General features: G+C 44.0%; 1 protein-coding gene across 50 annotated transcripts in view; it reads right to left on the minus strand.

The window, feature by feature from the left end:
- Nucleotides 1-23,031, minus strand: part of LOC120926536 (ABI family member 3 binding protein) — a 454,839-nt gene that overhangs the window by 216,914 nt on the left and 214,894 nt on the right. For 47 of the 50 annotated variants that reach the window (XM_040336550.1, XM_040336548.1, XM_040336547.1 and 44 more), the window contains exons 9-11: nt 21,630-21,698; nt 6,994-7,065; nt 5,112-5,186 (exon numbers count right to left, since the gene is read on the minus strand). In XM_040336550.1, the coding sequence (XP_040192484.1) occupies nt 5,112-5,186; nt 6,994-7,065; nt 21,630-21,698 (216 nt within the window). The remainder of the gene's footprint in view (nt 1-5,111; nt 5,187-6,993; nt 7,066-21,629; nt 21,699-23,031) is intronic. The other 3 variants (XM_040336573.1, XM_040336559.1, XM_040336594.1) reach the window with 1 other exon arrangement.

Consider the following 23,031-nt stretch of genomic DNA (forward strand, 5'->3'; position numbering starts at 1 on the left):
TTTTCTTGTTTGCATTGCTTTAGCCTAATGCATGCCTAATGCACGTACTATTGCAATAAGTTAATTCAGTCTAAACTTTTGTTTTTTTTACTTTGAAAGGGCTGTGGGAGGGGGACAGAATCATTTTGTTATTGTCTCTGTCCTCATTGGAGAAATAAACCCTCATTTACTGTCCCAGTAACAAGATAACAGGAAGTAATGAGAAATCCCCAATGGGTTCACAGGGTAAGACTCTTTGGGCCAGATTCACGTAGGTGAGCGGCGGCGTAACGTATCGTAGATACGTTACACCGCCGCAAGTTTTCATGGCAAGTGCCTGATTCACAAAGCACTTGCGATGAAAACTACGCTGGGAGCCTCCGGCGCAAGGCGGGCCAATTCAAATGGGCGTGTGCCATTTAAATTAGGCGCGCTCCCGCGCCGGACCTACTGCGCATGCTCCGTTTCGCAATTCCCGTCGTGCTTTGCGCGCCATGACGTAATTTTTACGAACGGCGATGCGTGTAGCGTACTTCCGTATTCCCGGACGTGTTACGCAAACGGCGTTAAATTTAAAATTTCGACGCGGGAACGACGGCCATACTTTAGACAGCAATACGATTGCTGACTAAAGTTAGGGCACCCAAAACGACGACTAACTTTGCGACGGGAAACTAGACTAGCGGCGACATAGCGAACGCGAAAATCCGTTGTGGATCGCCGTAACTCCTAATGTGCATACCCGACGCTGGTTTACGACGCAAACTCCCCCCAGCGGCGGCCGCGGTACTGCATCCTAAGATCCGACAGTGTAAAACAATTACACCTGTCGGATCTTATGGATATCTATGCGCAACTGATTCTATGAATCAGTCGCATAGATAGAAACAGAGATACGACGGCGTATCAGGAGATACGCCGTCGTATCCCTTTTGTGAATCTGGCCCTTTGTTGTTGTTTTTTACCCTGTGCCCTGTGTAACCCATACGCACAGGCCAATCCTCCCAGACAGCAATAAAAACCCAACAAAATATGTGATCCTTTCCCACTTTATTCTGAGGTGTGTATTTTATCACTCCTCCTTCCTAACTGTACAGATGTACAGAGTTTGTAGAGCGCTTAGTTCCTGAAAAAGTTGCTTGTTTTATCATGGTATGATTATTTGCTGTAGTTAAAGTGGTACTAAATCCAAAACCAAAAATCTAATATTTTGCAGCTTACTAGTCTTTAGATTATGATGACTGCATCAGTTTTCTGCTTTTCAGACTTTTTCCATTTGTTTTCACCTGGTTATCTGGCCAGTGACACACTTCCTGTATTAGAGTGCCCCAAGTCTGGATGAAGAAGAACAGGGTGCATAGTAGCACTGTCAGTCTGGGGGGTGGGGGAGTGTTAGACTATGAGGACTATGAGATTTACATGCACTAACAAACCAAAGTCAAACTCCAGCTCACACTACAGTTACACAAGTAGTTACAGCAACATTTTGTTTTCTTTGGGGATAAAGGTTTTAAATTAATAAATAAAAGCTGATCATTTTAAGTGATATTTGGTTTGTCTCAACACTCTTAACTGATACATTTGCAAGATAGCTTGTTCTGTTGAAAAATAACAGACTTAATGGTTGGATCACCAGGTGATAAAAAACAAAAGCCTAAAAAAAGAAACAAATGCAGCTACCACATTTAAGAATAGGCAGACTGTAATGTAATAAATATTTTCTTTTTGATATCACTTTAACCACTTTAGCCCTGGACCATATTACTGGTCAAAGACCAGAGCACTTTTTGCGATTTGTAACTGCGTTGCTTTAACTGACAATTGTGCGGTCTTGCGATGTGGCTCCCAAACAAAATTGGCGTCCCTTTTTCCCACAAATAGAGCTTTCTTTTGGTGGTATTAGATCACCTCTGCAGTTTTTCGTTTTTGCGCTATAAACAAAAATAGAGCCACAATTTTGAAAAAAATGAATAGTTTTTACTTTTTACCATAATAAATATCCCCCAAAAATATATAAAAAAAATAGTTTTTCCTCAGTTTAGGCCGATACGTATTCTTCTACATATTTTTCGTAAAAAAAAATCGCAATAAGCGTTTATTGATTGGTTTGCGCAAAAGTTATAGCGTTTACAAAATAGGGGATAGTTTTATTGCATTTTTATTAATATCTTTTTTTTACTAGTAATGGCGGCGATCAGCGATTTTTTTCAGTACTGCGACATTATGGCGGACACTTCGGACACTTTTGACACATTTTTGGGACCATTGCCATTTTTATAGCGATCAGTGCTATAAAAATGCATTGATTACTATAAAAAATGCCACTGGCTGGGAAGGGGTTAACACTAGGGGGCGGGGAAGGGGTTAAGTATGTTCCCTGGGTGTGTTCTAACTGTAGGGGGGGTGGCCTCACTAGGGGAAATGACTGATCGCTGTTCATACATTGTATGAACAGACGGTCAGGCATTTCTCCCCTGACAGGACCGGGAGCTGTGTGTTTACACACACAGCTCCCGGTCCTTGCTCTGTAACGAGCAATCGCGGCAGCCCGGTGGCGATCGTGACGCGCGCCCCTATTGGCTGTTGGGCAAGGTGACGTATAGCTACGTGCTCTCGCCCAGCAGAGCCGACAAGCAGTTAATAGCAAAAGTTTAGTTATTAATAGAAATTTAAATAGCTCAGAAAATGTGTGCTCTTTTAAACTTGAGTCATTTTATAGGACACCACTTTTTTTAATCTAGTTCCCATAGCCCCCTTCAATGAGTGCTAGCCACCTAGTTTTCTTCTTAAATTCATTCAGATTCAGTTATTTTACTTTGCAGCTCTATTCAAAGCCATGCGGATTTTATTCCAAAATGGCTGCTGTGTGCTGCAGATTCACACCCTGGCCCGATACATTTTTAAGAGAAAGCCATACTCACAGTGACCATCTAAGGCTGCCCAAGAGTACAGCTTTACAATAGGAATCAATATCTCTGCAGCATGCATGTATAGTATGATGCAGAGAAAATGCTGTGTGGCTCAGAATGGGGCTGCACAGTGAAGTTTGATGGATCATGGCTGAGGGTACTTAAGACCAGGTAGGTAACACTCAAGGAGTTGAGGTTAAAAAAAAAGGAAATATTTAAGAAAACAATTCCCTGGACATTTAAAAAAAAAAAAATTGGTTTCTGGGGCTAGCATTAAACAAGCTGTTTTAACCACTTCCCGCCCAGTCAATATATAATTGACGTACAGGAAGTGGTTGTGAAATCCTGACTGGACCTCTATTGACGTCTTGCGGGGGTGCGTAGCGCGGCGATCGGTGATGCGGGGTGTCAGTCTGACACCCTGCATCTCCGATCTCGGAAAAGAGCCTCCAGGGGAGGCTCTTTACCACGTGATCAGCCGTGTCCAACCACGACTGATCACTATGTAAATAGGAAGAGCCATTGATCGCCTCTTCCTCACTCGTGTCTGACAGGTGCGAGTAGAGGAGAGCCGATCGGCGGCTCTCCTGACAGGGGGGGTTTGCGCTGATTGTTCATCAGTGCAGCCCCCCTTCGGATACCAACACTGGACCACCAGGGAGTGCCCCCCGGTGCTCAATAGAGCAAAAAAAAAAACACCAATAAAAAAAAAAAACACAATCGATGCCAATCAGTGCCCACAAATGGGCAACATGGGCACTGGCTCAAATGATGCCTCAGTGTCCATCAGTGCCACCCAGTGTCCATCAGTGCCACCTCTTAGTGCCCATCTATGCCCAGTGCCCACCTATCAGTGCCCATTTGTGCCACCCATAAGTACCCATCAGTGCCACCCATAAATACCACCCATCCGTGCCACCAAAGAGTGCCCAGTGCCGCCTATGAGTGCCCATCAGTGCCGCCTATGAATGCCCATCAGTGCAGCATACCAGCGCCGCCTATCAGTGCCCATCAGTTCCGCCTATAGGTGCCCATCAGTGCCACCTCATCAGTGCCCATCAGTGCCGCCATATCAGTGCCCATAATTGAAGAAGAAAACTTACTTATTTACAAAAAAAATAACAGAAAAAAACATTTTTTTTTTCAAAAATGTCGGTCTTTTTTTAGTTGTTGCGCAAAAAATAAATATCGCAGAGGTGATCAAATACCACCAAAAGAAAGCTCTATTTGTGGGAACAAAATGATAAAAATTTCATTTGGGCACAGTGTAGCATGACTGCGCAATTGTCATTCAAATTGTGACAGTGCTGAAAGCTGAAAATTGGCTTAGGCAGGAAGGTGCGTAAGTGCCTGGTATGGAAGTGGTTAAAAGAAACACCCTGAATGCTAGAACAGGAGCCCAAAGGGAACATGTTATAATGATTTCACTTATAGCAGTTATTCATGGTTTGCCTCTCACTGTCTATCCTCCCCCACTGGTTTGTGCTTTTAGACACTGAGGGAAAGTGGAGAGGGACAGTATATCTACTGACAAATAAGCAGCTGATTTCTATGCATTAATACAGTCCTATGCACAAAACTATTTCTAAAAGGACATATCTAGATAACAAATGAGTGCAAAATGTGTCTTGCTGTTTTCAATATTTTTGTACTTCAAAAATTATTCTGTATATACAGATGCATTAGTAAGAGTGCAAACCAACAGTTTCTTCATAGTTTTCCGTAAACCTTAGAAAGCAAAAAATGAATATCCTGTAATGGAAATATCAGTTAATGTTGCATATACATCTGTATGTATTTACCAGGTTTTTTATTTGCAGATGTATTTTTTCAGAGACCACATAAATAAGCAAATGGGAAATTAAAACAAAGACAAACAGAAAGAATTAAAACTGTTCTTGTTTGCTATTGTGTGCCATAATAGAAATGGGTAATTTGTAGCCCAAAGCAACTCTAAAAATGCTAGGAAAAAAAGAGAAAAAAATATTTCCACATGCAGAGCTAACAAATGATGAGATCATTGGCTGGAGAATGATTTCCAAATGAACAAAGAATGGAAGTCATGAAGGGAAGAAGAGGATAAATTACTGTGGAATGCAACAAATGAATTTGAAGGAATGACAAAGATCAGCCATGGTTTCCTAGAAAGACAAGCGACTTGTTCCTTAAATCACATGAACGGGCAAAGGAGAGATGGAAGCAAGGAATTGGAAGTTATGTTACCGGCTCGGACCCATTCTAGGGTACCAGTTGATGAATCTGGAGTGAAAGATTCCACAATGGTTTGGCTTGTTACTGCTACAAAAAAATTTAAATTTCATTATACCAATACATTAGTGTATGTTATAAAATCAAAGCAACAAAGGGGCCAATGTACTTTATGGGATTGACTTACTAAAGGAGTTGAGAATGTATAGTTAGAAAATTAAATATTCACCAAGCAAATCTGTGGTCAGTTTGAATGCCCAAGTATGCAGGAGTTTGCCTTGCACATCAATAGTGGAATGAAGTAAGCACAGCTTCACGTTATTCACTGTTATTCACTTTTATACTACTCTAGTAACGCAGCTGTAAAAAGCCATTTTCATCTTAGCTGGTGTTTACATTAAATACCTAAACAGGCTCAGAAACAGAATAAAAAAAAAATAGAGAGTAATTGGGGATTAAAAGTGACCACAGTCTAGGGTGTAAGAAATTTAACACAGACAGTATGGGCACAGTATGGAAGCATCAGGTCAGAAAAAGATGGTCAGAAGTATTCAAACAATGGGACCCATTTACTAAAGGTTTAGAGACTGATCTTTTACAAGAATGAATGTTGTAAAGTAAGTCTTCAAATATAGTATATAATCGTCAAATAGTAAATAAACCCCATTGCTCGGTTTATTGTGTTTGCTATACTTAAGAGCTTTTAACCTGCAGTGTGTTAGCAGATATTTATCTCCTCGTACATAAAGAAATTAAGCATTAATGCCAATTAGAATAAAATGAATAAACTATAGTCATGAAAATATAGTTTACAATGATGTGTTTCCTTTTTAAGAAGAATTTTTTTTCTTTTGAAACAAAGGAATTATTGATAATATAAAGACATCACAGCTTGGTTTCATTGTTGCTGCCTTGGAATGCTGTCATATTTCTGTTTTCTATTTAAGCATGGATTGAAAATTGTTGAGCAGAGACTGGCTAAATTTCGATCTGTGTATGTTTTTTGTTCGACTTGTTTACAACCAGCCTTTTTGGAATGATCAGTACTGCCAGTTATAGTCAGCACCACTGATCACTGTATTCTGAAGATGAGGAAGACTCCCTGTCAGCATACAATATCAAAATGGAAGGATTCCCCCATCCACCTTGAATGTGTGGATAGGGGAATTGGATCTTTTTTTTCATATAACCTGCTGGTTGATCATAAAAAAATATGCATGGGCTGCTTTAGTTACACTTAGGGTTGATTTACTAAAAGAGTAAAGTATTTTAATTTTTAAAGTAAATTGTTTGATGAAAGGGGTGAAGCTAAGTAAAAATTCACTTTGCAAAGAATACCCAATCACGTGTAAGGAAAATTAGGAAACCAAGATATTTGCTTGCACATGTTTGGATGATTGGAAATAGCACAGTTCACATTACTACCTTGCAAGTAAAATTTCACTTAGCTTAGTGAACATGCTCTACTTTATTTGTAAATCATCCCTATTATCTGAAAAATGTTGATCAACTTCTTTACATGGTGAAAATGATTCTTTTAGTAAATCAGTCCATAATGCAGGGTTTGTTTCAATCTGTAACAAATACACCATTATTCCCATTAAGGAAACATTCAAATATAAATAAGGCATTACAAACAGAAGTGTTACCAATCCTATAAAAGTCAAATATGTAGCTTTTATACTTTGTTAAATGTCATAATGTGATTATTTAAATGTAGCATTTAAAAGATAAGCTTTTTATTCTAAAACAATAAGGAAATATAATTATGATAAGCATATGAATTTACAGAATTATGGAAAGATACTATTGAAAATGCAAAGGTTTCCACTGTAGTCATGCCAGGGATATGAAAAAAAAAAACTTCTGGAGAAAAAAGTTAAATGAAAAGTAATACCTGGTTTGGGATCTTCTGCAATAGTTTTTTCCGAGGTTTTAGGAACTGGAAGGGACTCAGTTACTTTGGAAGCTAAAAGAAAAAATACTTTAGTGTTATTAATGAAATTCTATTGATACATCCTGTGGGCGATGAGGCCCTTGAATTTCTAAATAAATCTGTGCAAAAGAGCTTAACAAACTCATAAATAATGACAATGCCAAATGATACACATAACAGTGGAACGGAAACAACTGTCACACACAGCAGAGCAGTCTAGTGGGAGCAATGTTAGAATCAATATAAGTTTACACTTTGGAAAAATAATGTCAGCACAGAGATTTTTCATCTCATTAGCAACAATGAAACAAAAATTTGCACAGTAACAATGTAACAATTTGGGGTGTTCGCGGCAAATTCGAAAAGCCGCGGAACACCATGTTAAAGTCTATGGGATAAATCTTAAGTGCTAATTTTAAAGGCTAATATGCAAGTTATTGTCCTAAAAAGTGTTTGGGGACCTGGGTCCTGCCCCAGGGGACATGTATCAAAAAAAAGTTTTAAAAATGGCAGTTTTTTCGGGAGCAGTGAATTTAATAATGCTTAAAGTGAAACAATAAAAGTGAAATGTTCCTTTAAATTTCGTACATGGGGGGGGGGTGTAAAGTATGCCTGTGAAATAGCGTGTGTTTCCCGTACTTAGAACTGTCTCTGCACAAAGTGTAATTTCTGAAAGAAAAAAAGTCCTTTAAAAATGACTCGCGGCTATAATGAATTGGCGGCTCCCGGCAATTCAGAGAGAATTCATTCATAAAAAAATAAAAAAGAGTGGGTTTCCCCCTAAATTCAATTTCCAGGCCCTTCAGGTCTGGTATGGATATTAAGGGGAACCCCTTAAATGGTGTGGAGTGCCCCCAAAAATCCACACCAGACCCTTTATCCGAGCATGTCACCTGGCCGGTCGCAGAAAAGAGGGGGGACGACGAAAGAACAGCCCCCCTCCTGAACTGTACCAGGCCACATGCTCTCAACATGGGGAGGATGTCCCCATGTTGATGGGGACAAGGGCCTCATCCCCACAACCCTGGCCGGTGGTTGTGGGGGTCTGCGGGCGGGGGGCTTATCAGAATCTGGAAGACTCCTTTAACAAAGGGGACCCCCAGATCTTGGCCCCCCCTATGTGAATTGGTAATGGGGTACATTGTACCCCTACCATTTCATGAAGGAAGTGTAAAGAATTGTAAAAAAAACACACACACACACACCGCGGAAAAAAGTCCTTTATTTAAAAAAATAATCCTTTTTCTTTTTAATAAATGACTTTTTTCCACGAGGTGCTGTATGGGTGAACGGTGGATTGTGAAGAAGATCCTTGCATCGCTGTCACTAATGAACTGCACTTTTTGAACATAACGAAGTTTGTTCATCTCAACCAGAGCAAAAAGCGCTACTACAATATTTATTGGACATCTTTTTGCTCTTTATTTATTGTTTTTATATATATCTTTTTACATTTTAAGTGGCTGCTATACATTTAGGTGTGATTAAGGGTGTTAATCTATATCACATTTTATAACTACATCTGTTTCATCACACATACCTTAACCCCCTAAGCACTGAGCTGTGCTAAGATAGGAGGGCCAATTTAGCATTTTTTATATACATTTTGGCCCTATTTATGATCAAGTCCCTACTGGGTGAAATGTTAGAGAGGGGTGGTCCTTGGCAGAAAAAATTATTTTTACAACGTGAAGGAGCTGCACACAATGGTGTACGTTTATGAAGCAGTGAAATATATTCACTGCTTCATTCTCGGCATTCACAGTGGAGATCTTTCTCTTCTGTGTGCCTGTTTATGAAGCAGAGTAGATCGCTTCACCCTTGGAGGAGTGAAGCGATCTACCAACGCTTCCAACAGTGGAGAACGGCCCCTGATACTGGAATCTCGTGAGACTTTACGAGATTACAGTACCAGAAATTTACAGAAACACAGAGATGTCAGTTTATTAAGCAGTGATAAATAATTACCACTCAGTACACTGACAGTCGGCGTGGTTAATGTTATTAAAATAACAAGTCCCCCTACATAATTTGGGCTTCATAATGGATGTAGTAGGTGAATTGAAGTGGAGAGTTTTGGTGACAATAAAATGGTGCTCGGCTTCACTCAGGATCAACAGGTTGTAGTTAAAGTAGTGAAAGATGATGAGAATTGGCTTCAGATTGGTTTTCCACTGATAGGTATCCTATGATTAAGCTCCACACGGGAGAAAAGCATTTGGGGGTTTTTCAATGGGTGGAGAACCGAGTTGATCCTGTGTGTGGCCGGGCACCATTTTTTTGTATTCTAAGCTGATAACCCGCACCAGCACAAGGTGAGTGAGAATTACTAAAACTGGTACACTAAGAATCTGGTGCAGCTGTGCATGGGAGCCAATCAGTTTCTAACTTCAGCTTCTTCAATTAATCTGTGGCAATAAAACTTGGAAAAACAGAGTATCAAATAGTAAAAGAACCAAAGTTCAGATGATAAAACAGCGCTAAAAGAGTGGTAAAGGGAATCTCATAAAAAAGCTTAAAAAGGGAAATGTGAAAAATGATGCGTTGAGTGATCATGTAAGAGGTGTTAGTGCACCCTACACCAGTCAAATGAATACACCCAAAAAACTGTGGAATACTCCCCCTTCTGGGGTGCAAGCTTACCACAGACAGGAACAACGAACAGCTATTGATCCTTTAAACACATCACTCACAATCCTTAATCACTGTCACGGTTGGTCTCAGGGAGGACACATGAAATCAAAGAAAATAGACACAGACACAAATGATAGTGCAGTAGCCTAAATAAATGACCCCAAATGTGCCAGAGAGTAATCCCCAATAATAATGCCCGTACAGGAATGTACACTTGTGAATGAGCCAAAAATAGTAAGCAGAAAATATCACCGCAGTCACCGCCGTCCTTTGAACACCAGAGGCCGCAAGAGATACTATGTAGCGTGGTATCAATGGTCAGATCCGGCTGGTCGGCTGTGGAACGCACTTCTGCTTCCACAGCACCCTCTGTCGAAGTCGGAAGTGACGAAACGCGTCAGGGCGTGGCTACAGCAGCGCAACAAGGAAGCAGAAGTGCGTTCCACAGCCGACCAGCCGGATCTGACCATCGATACCACGCTACATAGTATCTCTTGCGGCCTCTGGTGTTCAAAGGACGGCGGTGACTGCGGTGATATTTTCTGCTTACTATTTTTGGCTCATTCACAAGTGTACATTCCTGTACGGGCATTATTATTGGGGATTACTCTCTGGCACATTTGGGGTCATTTATTTAGGCTACTGCACTATCGTTTGTGTCTGTGTCTATTTTCTTTGATTTCATGTGTCCTCCCTGAGACCAACCGTGACAGTGATTAAGGATTGTGAGTGATGTGTTTAAAGGATCAATAGCTGTTCGTTGTTCCTGTCTGTGGTAAGCCTGCACCCCAGAAGGGGGAGTATTCCACAGTTTTTTGGGTGTATTCATTTGACTGGTGTAGGGTGCACTAACACCTCTTACATGATCACTCAACACATCATTTTTCACATTTCCCTTTTTAAGCTTTTTTATGAGCTTCCCTTTACCACTCTTTTAGCGCTCTTTTATCATCTGAACTTTGGTTCTTTTACTATTTGATACTCTGTTTTATACGTTTTAAATGGGCTTCCATTTATTTAAATAGCTGCTTGTGGGATCAATACCAATTTCAGTGCTTTATTTATTGGTATTCCCTTTACACTCTTTATGCACATCACTTATCTCCTACTTTGGATCCGTTGAAACATTGTTCTCTGGCGCCGGGAGTGCATTATAGGCCTTTTTCTTGCACCACTGTTTTTATTAATTTAATAAAACTTGGAGGGTGATTGGTTTCAATGCTGAACCAGATTTTGCACTCTCCAGTTTTAGTAAATAACTCTCAGTGTCACCAACCACAGGACCTTCTGCCATTGATGCTTAATGCCCGTATCCATAGTATGTTGGGTATTTGTAAAATACCTGAAATTCCCACACTAAAACTATTATATTCTTAGTTTCATTCTCTTATTTGGGTTAGGGAATTAAATATTCCCATCTTTTTTTTTGTTTATTTAACATTAATAAGCTTTCCATGGAATTGGAGCGTAATGGCTGACTCATCAACTGATGTGTGCAAAGGTCACTGAAGATGTGAAAAAGATCACATCTGGATAAGAGCAATACTTCATGCAAATATGGATTTATTTAATTTCTGATTATTGTTAAAACGGTTAAACATCCTTAGAATCTGGACCAATGACAGAAGTACTTTCCTTTGACCTAATATATCAATTTGTTTAAAATGCACAACTTCCTATTATCACCAAAGAAATTACTTATGAGTAACAAATCAAGGTCATCTGATAAAATATTATTAGCACACATCACTTCCATTGCATTACATCTTTGATTTAAGGAATTAACTATTATTAAACTGAAAGAGCCAGATAGTGGAAGAAAGTACCTAAACATGTGCCAAAATGTTCACAGCTGTGGAGAGGCTGCATATCAAATATCAGAACTGAACTCTGGCTATTCAGGAGATCATCCAGCAGAGAGTTGTCTTCTCACAGGGAGTGTTAAGTAAACAATCAGTATTTATAATCTTCCTTGTCATAACCATGAAACGTTATACAATGCATTTGAACTATCCCTACACTTGCTGTGTGGGGAATATCCGCAACAATCCTTTTTATTCTTGGCTTACTGTCAGTTTTCTTCTAGAATGAAGTTGCTGCACTGCTATTGGTAAATAGGGTAATTTGCATTTACCATTTGTAGAGTTTCCCCACCAAACAACACATCTAGAAAGACAACTACTGACAACCATTACTTTGATGCATTTGCCAAAACTCACATGTCCTTACAGACTTGTAGTTGGCTCTGCCTAAAATACCAAGATGACAAACGTGAAAAAAGTGAGGAGAGTTTGCACATGACATTAATAATTTTTGTATGGATTATTACACACCTCAATCAAAATACACTGAGGTAGGAAGGATGCTGCTTCACCTCTATCTCAGGCATTTGTTCAAAACTTTCAGTCTACAATGAATCTGTTTAATGCTTGTGGGGTAATTGTTAATTAAGACAATGTGATAAATGAAGCCTGTTATCTTTCTAAATATCTTCAGTGACAGCTTTATGCAAAACAAGGCTTGAAGTCCTCCAGCTATTAAGAAAAATGTAGATTAGTACAATCACATATTTCTGTAATTTTCTGTCTGTTCCCCAGGGCTATGTTGGATGTTTCTCTGACTAAGCACAATTCTTGCACAGTTTGTTTATTGTTCTTTACTAACAGAATGTTTTCTTGGTTAACTCAACCTGTATACACATAGATAAATGGTAATAGACTATGCCATTCAGGAAAAACAGACTGTTAGCTTTATGCTTGGTTAATCATAGACAGTGCTGTCTTTTAGCTTTACACACACACTCACACAATTTGACTATAACAATGATAAAGCAGAATACTATGGTATATCCTGACATCTTTAAGACCAATGTAGGCCCAAACAAGCTTTTCACAACACTAACATGTGTGCCCACTAGACATGTGCACACTGAAATATTTTGTTTCGGAATTTATCTTTCGTCCAAAAAATACATTTATTTAGTTACTCCCGAAATTCGTTTTTATTTTTTTGTTTCGTTAAAAAATGCGTTTGTCTGAAAATCCGAGTTAATTAAGGTTGAATCTGTCATTGAAGGCTTATGGTATCTGTCGAATGTTCTAAGAAGATTCGACAGAGCAGCTAAACTGTGTAATGCTGTAATCGTACATTTTCGGTCGAATGTTCCACCCACAAGCTATAGAAGAATTCTAATGTTGTATGACACTAGTAATAATTATATGTAAGAAGGCTGGCCGCAGGCCAGCCTGTATTTGTGGGAGGAGTCTGAGGCTATTTAAGACTCCCTCCCTGTCAGAGCTGGGTCGCCGGCGATTTCTGTGTAGGAGGGGGGGGTGTCATGTCATCATCAGCGGACGCCATTCAGCTGTCGGCTTTGGAGGAGGGAGGAGTCGTCCGCCCGCTCATGGCGGCTCCACGTGTTGTTCTGACCCACCAGCTTCTCCCTGGGCGAGTGTCAGGCAGGATAGGGGAGCGGGACTGGTCGGCTGGGGTAGCGCTCCTCGCTGGAGCTTCATTGCGGTGCCATGGAGGGGATATCCCCAGGCTTTGTTATGTGGTTGGTTCCTTCCCCCGGGGTGCCACATCTTTCCACCCTACCTGCCTGCCTCTCTGGCCGGTCAGCCACCCTTTTCCGCCACCGGCGGGCACGTCTTAACTCCGGCGCTGGTCCAGGTCCTCCTATCGCACCGCCCGCCCAATTTTGTCCACGCGCTCCCCGAGTAGCATGGGGGGGACTTCCGCGTGTAACGTCAGTACAGACAGGTGCTGCAGGACTCGCACGCTCCGGAGGCTGATGGCTGCAGCAGAGCGGGAGTTGCTTCCTCCCTCCTCACGGCTCGGGGGTTCGCTCTGCGGTGGAGGTTTGCAGAGGGAGCGTGTGCCTTGCTCTGGATAACTGGGGGGGGGGGGGCGCGCTTGGCTCAGTGGTTGTGGGGGTCCCCCAGTCGGGGGGGGGGAGGGCAGTACGAGGTCCCCTTGTTCTTAGGAGATACTTAGGGGGGGGGGGGAGGGGTAGGATCTGTGGCGGCCAGCTCTGGCCATACAGCTTTATATATATATATATATATATATATATTCCTTGCGATACACATTCAGCTACATTCATCTGTATATAGACTCCATACTTCACATCCTGCTCTGTATTTCACTACTGTCAATGTGTCATGCTTCTCCCTCTGTCTCAGGTCTAGTTGCTTCATGTTTTTCATACCTTCATGTTTCTCATCCGTCAACATTTCCCATCACGGTTACGTTTCATGCGACTTGGTTCTCATGCGACTTTGTTTCTCATGCGACTTTGTTTCTCATGCGACTACGTGTCTCATGCGATTATTTTTGTCTCATGGTATTTTCTCATGCGGTTACGTGTCTCATGTGATTTGTGTCTCATGCAAATTTGTCATGCGGTTACGTTTCTCATGCGATCACGTTTCACATGGTATTTTCTCATACGATTACGTTTCTCATGGTTTTCGCATGTGATTTCGTGTCTCAGGTGATTTCGTGTCTCATGTGATTTCGTATCTCATGCAATTTCGTGTCTCATGCGATTTTTGTCATGCGGTTGCATTTCTTATGCGTTTCTCATGCGATCACGTTTCACATGGTATTGTTTTCATGCGATCACGTTTCGCATGGTATTGTTCTAATGCGATCACGTTTCGCATGGTATTGTTCTCATGCGATCACGTTTCGCATGGTATTGTTCTCATGCGGTCACGTTTCGCATGGTATTGTTCTCATGCGGTCACGTTTCGCATGGTATTGTTCTCATGCGGTCACGTTTCGCATGGTATTGTTCTCATGCGGTCACGTTTCGCATGGTATTGTTCTCATGCGGTCACGTTTCGCATGGTATTGTTCTCATGCGGTCACGTTTCGCATGGTATTGTTCTCATGCGATTACGTTTTGCATGGTATTTTCTCATGCGATTAAGTTTCTCATGGTATTTTCGCATGTGATTTCGTGTCTCATGCGATTTCGTGTCTCATGCGATTTTTGTCATGCGGTTGCATTTCTTATACGTTTCTCATGCGATCACGTTTCGCATGGTATTGCTCTCATGCGATCACGTTTCACATGGTATTGTTCTCATGCGATCACGTTTCGCATGGTATTGTTCTCATGCGATCACGTTTCGCATGGTATGGTTCTCATGCGATCACGTTTCGCATGGTATGGTTCTCATGCGATCACGTTTCGCATGGTATTGTTCTCATGCGATTACGTTTGCATGGAGTTGCTCACGCATTTACGGTTTTCACGGGCGGGGGGGGTTCATTCATGTCTGCCATTACGTTTCTGTCCCTGGGTTTCTGTCATTGCGTTCTGTCCCTGGGTTTTATGATGTTCTCATGTGATGTCGTGTTTCTCATGCGATGACGTTTCTCATGGTGCTTCTCATGTGTTTACGTTTCACATACAATGACGTTTCTCATGCGATGACGTGTTTCTCATGCGATGACGTGTTTCTCATGCGATGACGTGTTTCTCATGCGATGACGTGTTTCTCATGCGATGACGTTTCTCATGGTGTTTCACTTACAATGACGTTTCTCATGGGTTTTCTCATGCGATGACGTTTCTCATGCGATGACGTTTCTCATGCGATTACGCTTCACATACGATGACGTGTTTCTCATGCGATGACGTATTTCTCATGCGATGATGTTTCTCATGGTGTTTCTTATGCATTTACGTTTCACATACGATGACGTTTCTCATGGGTTTTCTCATGCGATGACGTGTTTCTCATGCGACGACGTGTTTTCTCATGGTATGTCTCATGCGATTTACGTTTCACATTCGATGACGTTCTCATGGTGGTTGCTCATGCGATGACGTTTCTCATGCATTTACGTGGCTCATGGCATTTTCGCATACGTTACGGTTTCACATGGTAGTCGTTCATTCTGTGACGTTTCTCATGGTAGTCGCTCAGGCGTTTATATAGCTAGTATCATGCGTTTCTGCCCCCAGGTTTGCTGTCATAGCGTTCGGGCCGCACGGTTTCTGTCACAACATTTGTCATTACATATCTGCCTCAGTGTTGCAGGCGCAGCTTTCTCTCATACCATTCATGCCCAGGTTTCTGCCAGATTTTGCCTCAGCGTTCCAGGCTGGGGTTTCTGTCATACCTTTCTGCCTCAGGTTACTGTCATCACGTTTTCCCCAGGTTGTTGTCATACGTGTCTGCCCCAGGGTTTTGCTGTCATACGGGTCTGCCCACGTTTCTGCCCCAGGGTTTTGCTGTCATACGTGTCTGCCCCAGGGTTTTGCTGTCATACGTGTCTGCCCCAGGGTTTTGCTGTCATACGTGTCTGCCCCAGGGTTGTGCTGTCATAGCGTGTCTGCCCCAGGTTTCGGTTATAGGGTTCTGCCCCAGGTTTTCGGTCATAGGGTTTCTGCCCCAGGTTTCAGTCATAGGGTTTCTGCCCCAGGGTTTCGGTCATAGGGTTTCTGCCCCAGGGTTTCAGTCATAGGGTTTCTGCCCCAGGGTTTCGGTCATAGTGTTTCTGCCCCAGGGTTTCGGTCATAGGGTTTCTGCCCCAGGGTTCTGCCCCAGGGTTTCGGTCATAGGGTTTCGGTTATAGGGTTTCTGCCCCAGGTTGCTGTCATCAGGTTTGCTGTCATGGCGGTTCTGCCTCTGGTTTTCTGTCATAGCGTCTCTGCCCCTGGCTTTCTGTCTTGGCACTACAGCCCCCGCGCTTTCTGTCTGGGCACGGCGGCCCCCCGCGCTTTCTGTCTGGGCACAGCGGCCCCCACGTTTTCTGTCTGGGCACGGCGGCCCCCACGTTTTCTGTCTGGGCACTACGACCCCCACGTTTTGTCTTATTTCTGTCTGTCATTGCGTTTCTGTCTCAGCATTTCAGGCTCAGTGTCGCTCTCATACCAGGTTTGCCCCAGGGTTTTGTTTTTATTTTTGTCCTACATATTTATGATTCAGTATTCAGGTTCAGGTTCCCGTACCATTTCTGCCCCAGGTTTTGCTATAAGTTTTCAGTCTCAGCATTTCTGTTGCCCCCACGATTTCTGGTCCCCTTAATTTCTGTCATAGCATTTCTGCCCTCACGATTTCTGTTTTAGCGTTGCCCCGCGATTCCTGTCTGTGTTTGTTTGTCTTGGTGTTGTCATCTCCGCGGTGACCATGTCTCATTGTACGTTGTCCATGTTGCATCTGGGTTGATTAGCTAGTGCTCACATCTCAGGATCTGTCACGTCTTCAGATTCTTTTACGGGCTGAGGTTTCGTTTTTAATTGATTGTTGACCACAATCTTCTCGCCTGTATACCATACGTCATACGTGCACGTTCATTCATACACCTATACGATTACCCACCACCATCCGTGGGTACACTAGCCTTGAGTGTTCAGTTAAATTGCCTGTCTCTGCGCGGCAGGTTACTCAGGCTCACATGCCAGTCACACTGGGTTGGGGTGTCATCGGGGTCATTTATGCGCAGTGGTCTTGATGTTCTGATCATATATAGGTAGGTTCATAGGGTGTTGTTGTGGCATGTCTGGTTTCTGTCTTGTCTAGGTTGTGTCAGTGCACCCCCAGTTCCTGCTCTTCTTCCATTTCTGCTGGCCATTTCATCATCCCTTTGGGTCTGGTCTATCAGTCCTTCTAGTTATGTCTGAGCCATGGGTCTTCCTTGTCGGAGGTGGTGGTGGAATCTCCCATCCCCGATTCTCTGTCGTCCCTTCCATGGGTACTTGCAGCCAAGTCCATCAGGTAGGAACGGGTTTCATGTGTCGACATGGTTCCTTGTCAGGTTGTTGCTGCCGTAGCGCATGGGCCTCGTCCTGCTGCTCTGTCAACTTATCCATCAGGTATCCAGCACTTCAGGCTCCTGTCAGTTGTCAATTTTTGCAACTCACCCGCTCACTTTCCATATCAAGTATGGGTAGGCCAGGGGTTGGGGGGTTTCCTCACGGAGCTAAGTCTGGTGTCCGGTTGTAGTGTATTATTGTTCGGCATGGTTGCAGGGGCATCTCGGGCCAGTTCTGGTTCAGTTGCCCCCAAGTATCCTCGTATCATCAACGCTTCTGGCTCTCGGCTGGGGTGTTGCAGGCAGCAGGCTCAAATCAATCTTTCTCGGGGTATTGGTTGAGGTCAGGGGCTGCTTTACGCGTTCGCCAGGGGCTTCCTTCTTTCACAGGTCTGAGCCAGTAGCTTCTTCGGTCACAACGGCTACTCATCGGGTATGCATACGGTTGCCATCCGGGTGCGCGCTGCTTTACTTTTTGGTCGCTCATCTACCCCTCTCCACCTAAATATGGGTCTTTTTGCCCTCTTTCAGGCGTACCTACGGTGGGCCAAAGCGCACACTCCAGGCCATTGGTTACTAGGGTTATCGCATCCCTTACTCGAATACTTGAAGACTCTGATTACAAGTAAGAAGGCTGGCCGCAGGCCAGCCTGTATTTGTGGGAGGAGTCTGAGGCTATTTAAGACTCCCTCCCTGTCAGGGCTGGGTCGCCGGCGATTTCTGTGTCCCACCCACCCATTCCCTCAGTTTTCTTATATTCTCATTGTACCTTTTCTTATTCAGGGTATGCCCTCTTTCAGGCGTACCTACGGCGGGCCAAAGCGCACACTCCAGGCCATTGGTTACTAGGGTTATCGCATCCCTTACTCGAATACTTGAAGACTCTGATTACAATTATAAATTATTACTACTAGTCAACCAACATTCAAATTCTTCTATAGCCTATGGGCCGAACATTTGACTGGAAATGTACGATTGCGGGGGCGTGGCTTGACGGCTCGTGCGGATGGCTGACTAGATCCATAGCTCCGCAGTTAAAACGGCCAGAGCGACAATCACAGCAGGTCCAGAGAAGGGAAATCTACTTACCCGACAGCCTAATCACCCTGCAACGCCAGCGGACCATGTTAAAGAGAAGGAAGAACGCTTCTCTCCCCAGGCGGCTCACGGATTACTATCCCTCGGCAGACCTGGCAAGCAGCCAAGATGGCACCGGCGGCAGCTGTGAGATGTCGGCGTGGCTCTCTCCCTCACATACCTGTCAGGCTCAAATGATCTCTCCGGGTTCCCTCGCTCTTCAGACCCACAGGGTGAGTGCTCTCCTCCCAACTCTCCCACAACATCCAGCCCTGCTAAATCCAGGCTTAGAACAGAGGAGCCACAGCATCCGCTGCCTGTCACAGCTCCCTGTCTGTTCTCTCTCCACCTGCCACAGCAATCATCAGTGCTGGATTCCTTCCCTGCATCAGATCAGCCACTGTCTGAAAATACAATGAAGAGTATGCTGCTCTCTCTGAGGCAAACTTTATACAGTGATCTATCCACTGCTGTCTCCTCACTGTCAACCACGGTATATCAGCATGATCAGACCATCACCCATATAGAAGCTAAAATGGGAGACTTAGGGCCAGATCCACGTAGCGTGGCGTATATATAGACGGGCGTAGCACATCTCATTTCCGCTACGCCGGCTCAACTCAGAGAGGCAAGTACCATATCCTCAGAGCATTTCTGTCCAACGTTGCACTGGCGCGACGTAAATTCCTAGGCGTAAGCCAGCGTAATTCAAAATAAGAAGGAAGTGGGTGTGTTCCATTGAAATGAACCGTGACCCCATGCAAATGAAGGGCCGAACGAACGGCGCATGCGCCGTGACGCTGACTATGTCCCGTGCCTCTCTGCGCATGCTCAGAACTAGGCCCGGTGTAATCCCTGAGATACGCCCAGGGCATAAATACGCCCAGACATGCGCCCGTCGAGTGCAAAAGTACATCCACTTGTTTCCCCCCCTGAAGCAAGGTACCTTTTGCTGGTTGGTTTGGTGCTGTTTTTTTTTTTAGCCATGTCTGCTCTAGGTTCAGAGAAGAAGAAGAAGCTGAACTTTTCCCCACAGGAGAAGGAGGTGATCATCAGGGCCATGTCCCAGTTTGATGTCTACCTCCATGGTGCAGAGAGTGCCAACACCACAAAGGCCAGGAGGACGGAGATCCTGGCGCAGATTGCGGCTGATGTGAATGCGTTGGGATACGAGGTCAGAACCACCAATGACATTCAAAAAAAATGTATGATCTGCGTCGCCTGGTCAAAGGTAAGATGGCGAAGATGAGGGCTCATGCCAGGGGCACTGGAGGGGGACCAGCAACTACTTTGATGCTCACTCCTGAGGAGCAGGTGGTTCCCAGTGTCTCCACAGGCATCAAGTGGAGGGAGTGGAGGACTTTGACTCCATTGAGGATGCCTTGAGGACAGGTAAGTGTGTTTTATCTCCTATCTGGTGTGTAGCATGTGTGGGGGTGGAAGGGAACATGTGACAAGTGTGTGGGTCCTCCAACATGTGAATGTTTTGTGTCATCCACAGATGTGCAGGAGGGTGCTGGGCCATCTGCTGCCGATGGCTCTTCAACACCATCCCCCGGACATCAGTCCGAGTCAGACCCCCTGGCAAGTCATGACTCATCAGTGGAGGGGAGTGGCCACACCTCTCCTCAGGAGGTGGTTGAGGAGGAGGTGACCAGTGGCAACGAGGTCTGCCTCTATTTGGAGGAGTCTCCCCCTTTGGCTGGGACCAGTTATACCTCCATCAGGGGTAGCCCCTCCGGGTCCTCCCCCAACAGGGCATCCCCCTCAAGGGTCTCCCCTTCTCCACGGCCCCAAGCCTCTTCTGGCCACAGGAAGGTGACCAGGAAGACTAGGAGGGTGTCTAATGTCCTCCCGGAACACCTCAGGAGGGAACAGGCCCGCCAGACCCGCCATCTGGGTGAGGTTGCAATGCAGATGGAGCGTATGGCAGACAGCATGGCCTCCTATGCCACCATGACGGAAGCTGTCCAGGATGTTGGCTCCAATTCTGCTGCTGTGGTCACCTGCCTGGGGGATCTGCAGGCCACCACAGCAGGCCTTGTTGATGAGGTCCACGCCCTGGCAGAATCTGTCAGGGAAAATACAGCTGCCATCCAGGCGGAGGGGAGGCAATCAAGGCTGTTGCAGGCCGACACCAATGCGGTCCTCACCCGCATCGCCCTGGCGTTGGAGGGCAGGCCGCCAGCCGTGGAGAGACCAGGGGATTCTCCTCCTCCTCCTGATTTCCCCCCCATGAGTCTCCCATGAGGAGCCGGGGCCGTGGCTGTGGCACCAGGCGTGGGCCACGACAGCGCCGCTGATGTTTTTTTTGTGTTTATTTTTTAATACCCAGATTATGAGTTTTTTGTGTTTATTTTTTATACTCAGATTATGAGGTTTTTTTTGTAGCCCAAGCACACGGTCAGTAGTGCAGGCTACAGTGTGACTGGTGTTTGAATGTGGGGGTGACATTCCTGCCGGAAAAGGGGTGTCACCCTCGGTCATCAGGGAGAAGTGATCCCCAGGACCGTGTGAATGTGGTATAATTGGACAGCAACATAATTGGAGACTTGACGTGGCATTGCTGCTCCCAAGTCCTGCATGGTGGACTTGGGCTAATCCAATGTGATGTGGATGTGGTGTGTGTGAGCTAGGCACCACCACAGTGGTGTGCATGCGTGCATTCTCCTTGTGCCATGATGAATGTGCATGATGTCAGCAGTAACTATTGAATACAGCAAGGATGCATAAGCATCCTTCTATAAGACCCCTTTCACACTGGGTCGCTTTTCAGGCGCTATAGTGCTAAAAATAGTGCCTGAAACAGCCACTACTGTCTTTCCAGTGTAAAAGCCCTAAGGGCTTTTACACTGGTGTGGTGTGCTAGCAGGACAGTAAAAAAAATTCCTGCTAGCAGCATCTTTGGAGCGGTAAAGGATCTTAGTTTCCATTGTTTGCCTTATTTTTAAGGCACACTTAAGATACACTTAAAAAAAATAGGGTCATAAAAGTGTTTGTCTTTTATAATCAGCAAATGCTTAATCCAAATGTTTTTGATGCATAGAATGTTTTTATCAAATTTATATTACCTTAAAACATTCAGAGAGGAAAAAAAAAGGAACAGAGCCTACCTGGTTTTGGTTTAGGCGTTGGTGGCCTTGTAGTGGTCAAAGGTGGTCTTTTTGTCTTTTCCCTGAAGACTAAAAAAATAAAATACTGTAATCTATAATGAAGTAGCTCATAGAATGAACAAATACTGGGGAATGTACTAAGCTTCCTGCACTTTTATAGTTGCACAGAAAATGGTCTGTGGAGTAGTGTGTTCCACAATACATAATTACAGGCATACCCCACTTTTAAGTACACAATGGGGTTTATTTACTAAAGCTGGAAAGCACAAAATCAGGCTCACTTCTGCATAGAAACCAATGAGCTTCCAGGTTTTATTACCAAAGCTTAACCTCTTGCCGACCAGCCGCCATCGTTTTATGGCGACAGGTTGGCTCCCCCTGCGCGAGAGCACGTAATATAATGTCGGCTCTCACGCAGGCCACTAGGGGCGCGTGTACGCCCCCGACTCCCGTACCCGGCTGGCGCGATCGCCGCCGTGCACATGCGATCGCTCGTTAGAGAGTGCGGACCGGGAGCTGTGTGTGTAAACACACAGCTCCTGGTCCTGTCAGGGGGGAAATGCTGATCTTCTGTTCATACAATGTATGAACAGAAGATCAGTCATTTCCCCTAGTGAGGCCACCCCCCCTACAGTCAGAACACACCCAGGGAACATACTTAACCCCTTCCCCGCCCCCTAGTGTTAACCCCTTCACTGCCAGTGGCATTTTTATAGTAATCCAATGCATTTTTATAGCACTGATCGCTATAAAAATGCCAATGGTCCCAAAAATTTGTCAAAAGTGTCCGAAGTGTCCGCCATAATGTCGCAGTACCGAAAAAAAATCGCTGCTCACCGCCATTACTAGTTAAAAAAAATATTAATAAAAATGCCATAAAAATACCCCCTATTTTGTAAACGCTATAACTTTTGCGCAAACCAATCAATAAACACTTATTGCGATTTTTTTAACGGAAAATATGTAGAAGAATACGTATCGGCCTAAACTGAGGAAAAAAACGTTTTTTTAATATATTTTTGGGGGATATTTATTATAGCAAAAAGTAAAAAATATTATTTTTTTTCAAAATTGTCGCTTTATTTTTGTTTATAGCGCAAAAATGAAAAACCTCAGAGGTGATCAAATGCCACCAAAAGAAAGCTCTATTTGTGGGGAAAAAAAGGACGCCAATTTTCTTTGGGAGCCACGTTGCACGACCGCGCAATTGTCCGAATCGCAAAAAGTGCTCTGGTCTTTGACCAGCAATATGGTCCGGGGGTTAAGTGGTTAATTGAACAAGCTGAGGTTAGGAGCTCATTGGTTTCTATGCAGAAGTGAGCCTGATTCTGCACTCTCCAGCTTTAGTAAATAAACCCGATTGTGTACTTAAAAGTGGGGTATGCCTGTAGATGTTTCTGGC

The sequence above is a fragment of the Rana temporaria genome, chromosome 2 (assembly GCF_905171775.1).
Source record: "Rana temporaria chromosome 2, aRanTem1.1, whole genome shotgun sequence".
NCBI lineage: Eukaryota > Metazoa > Chordata > Amphibia > Anura > Ranidae > Rana > Rana temporaria.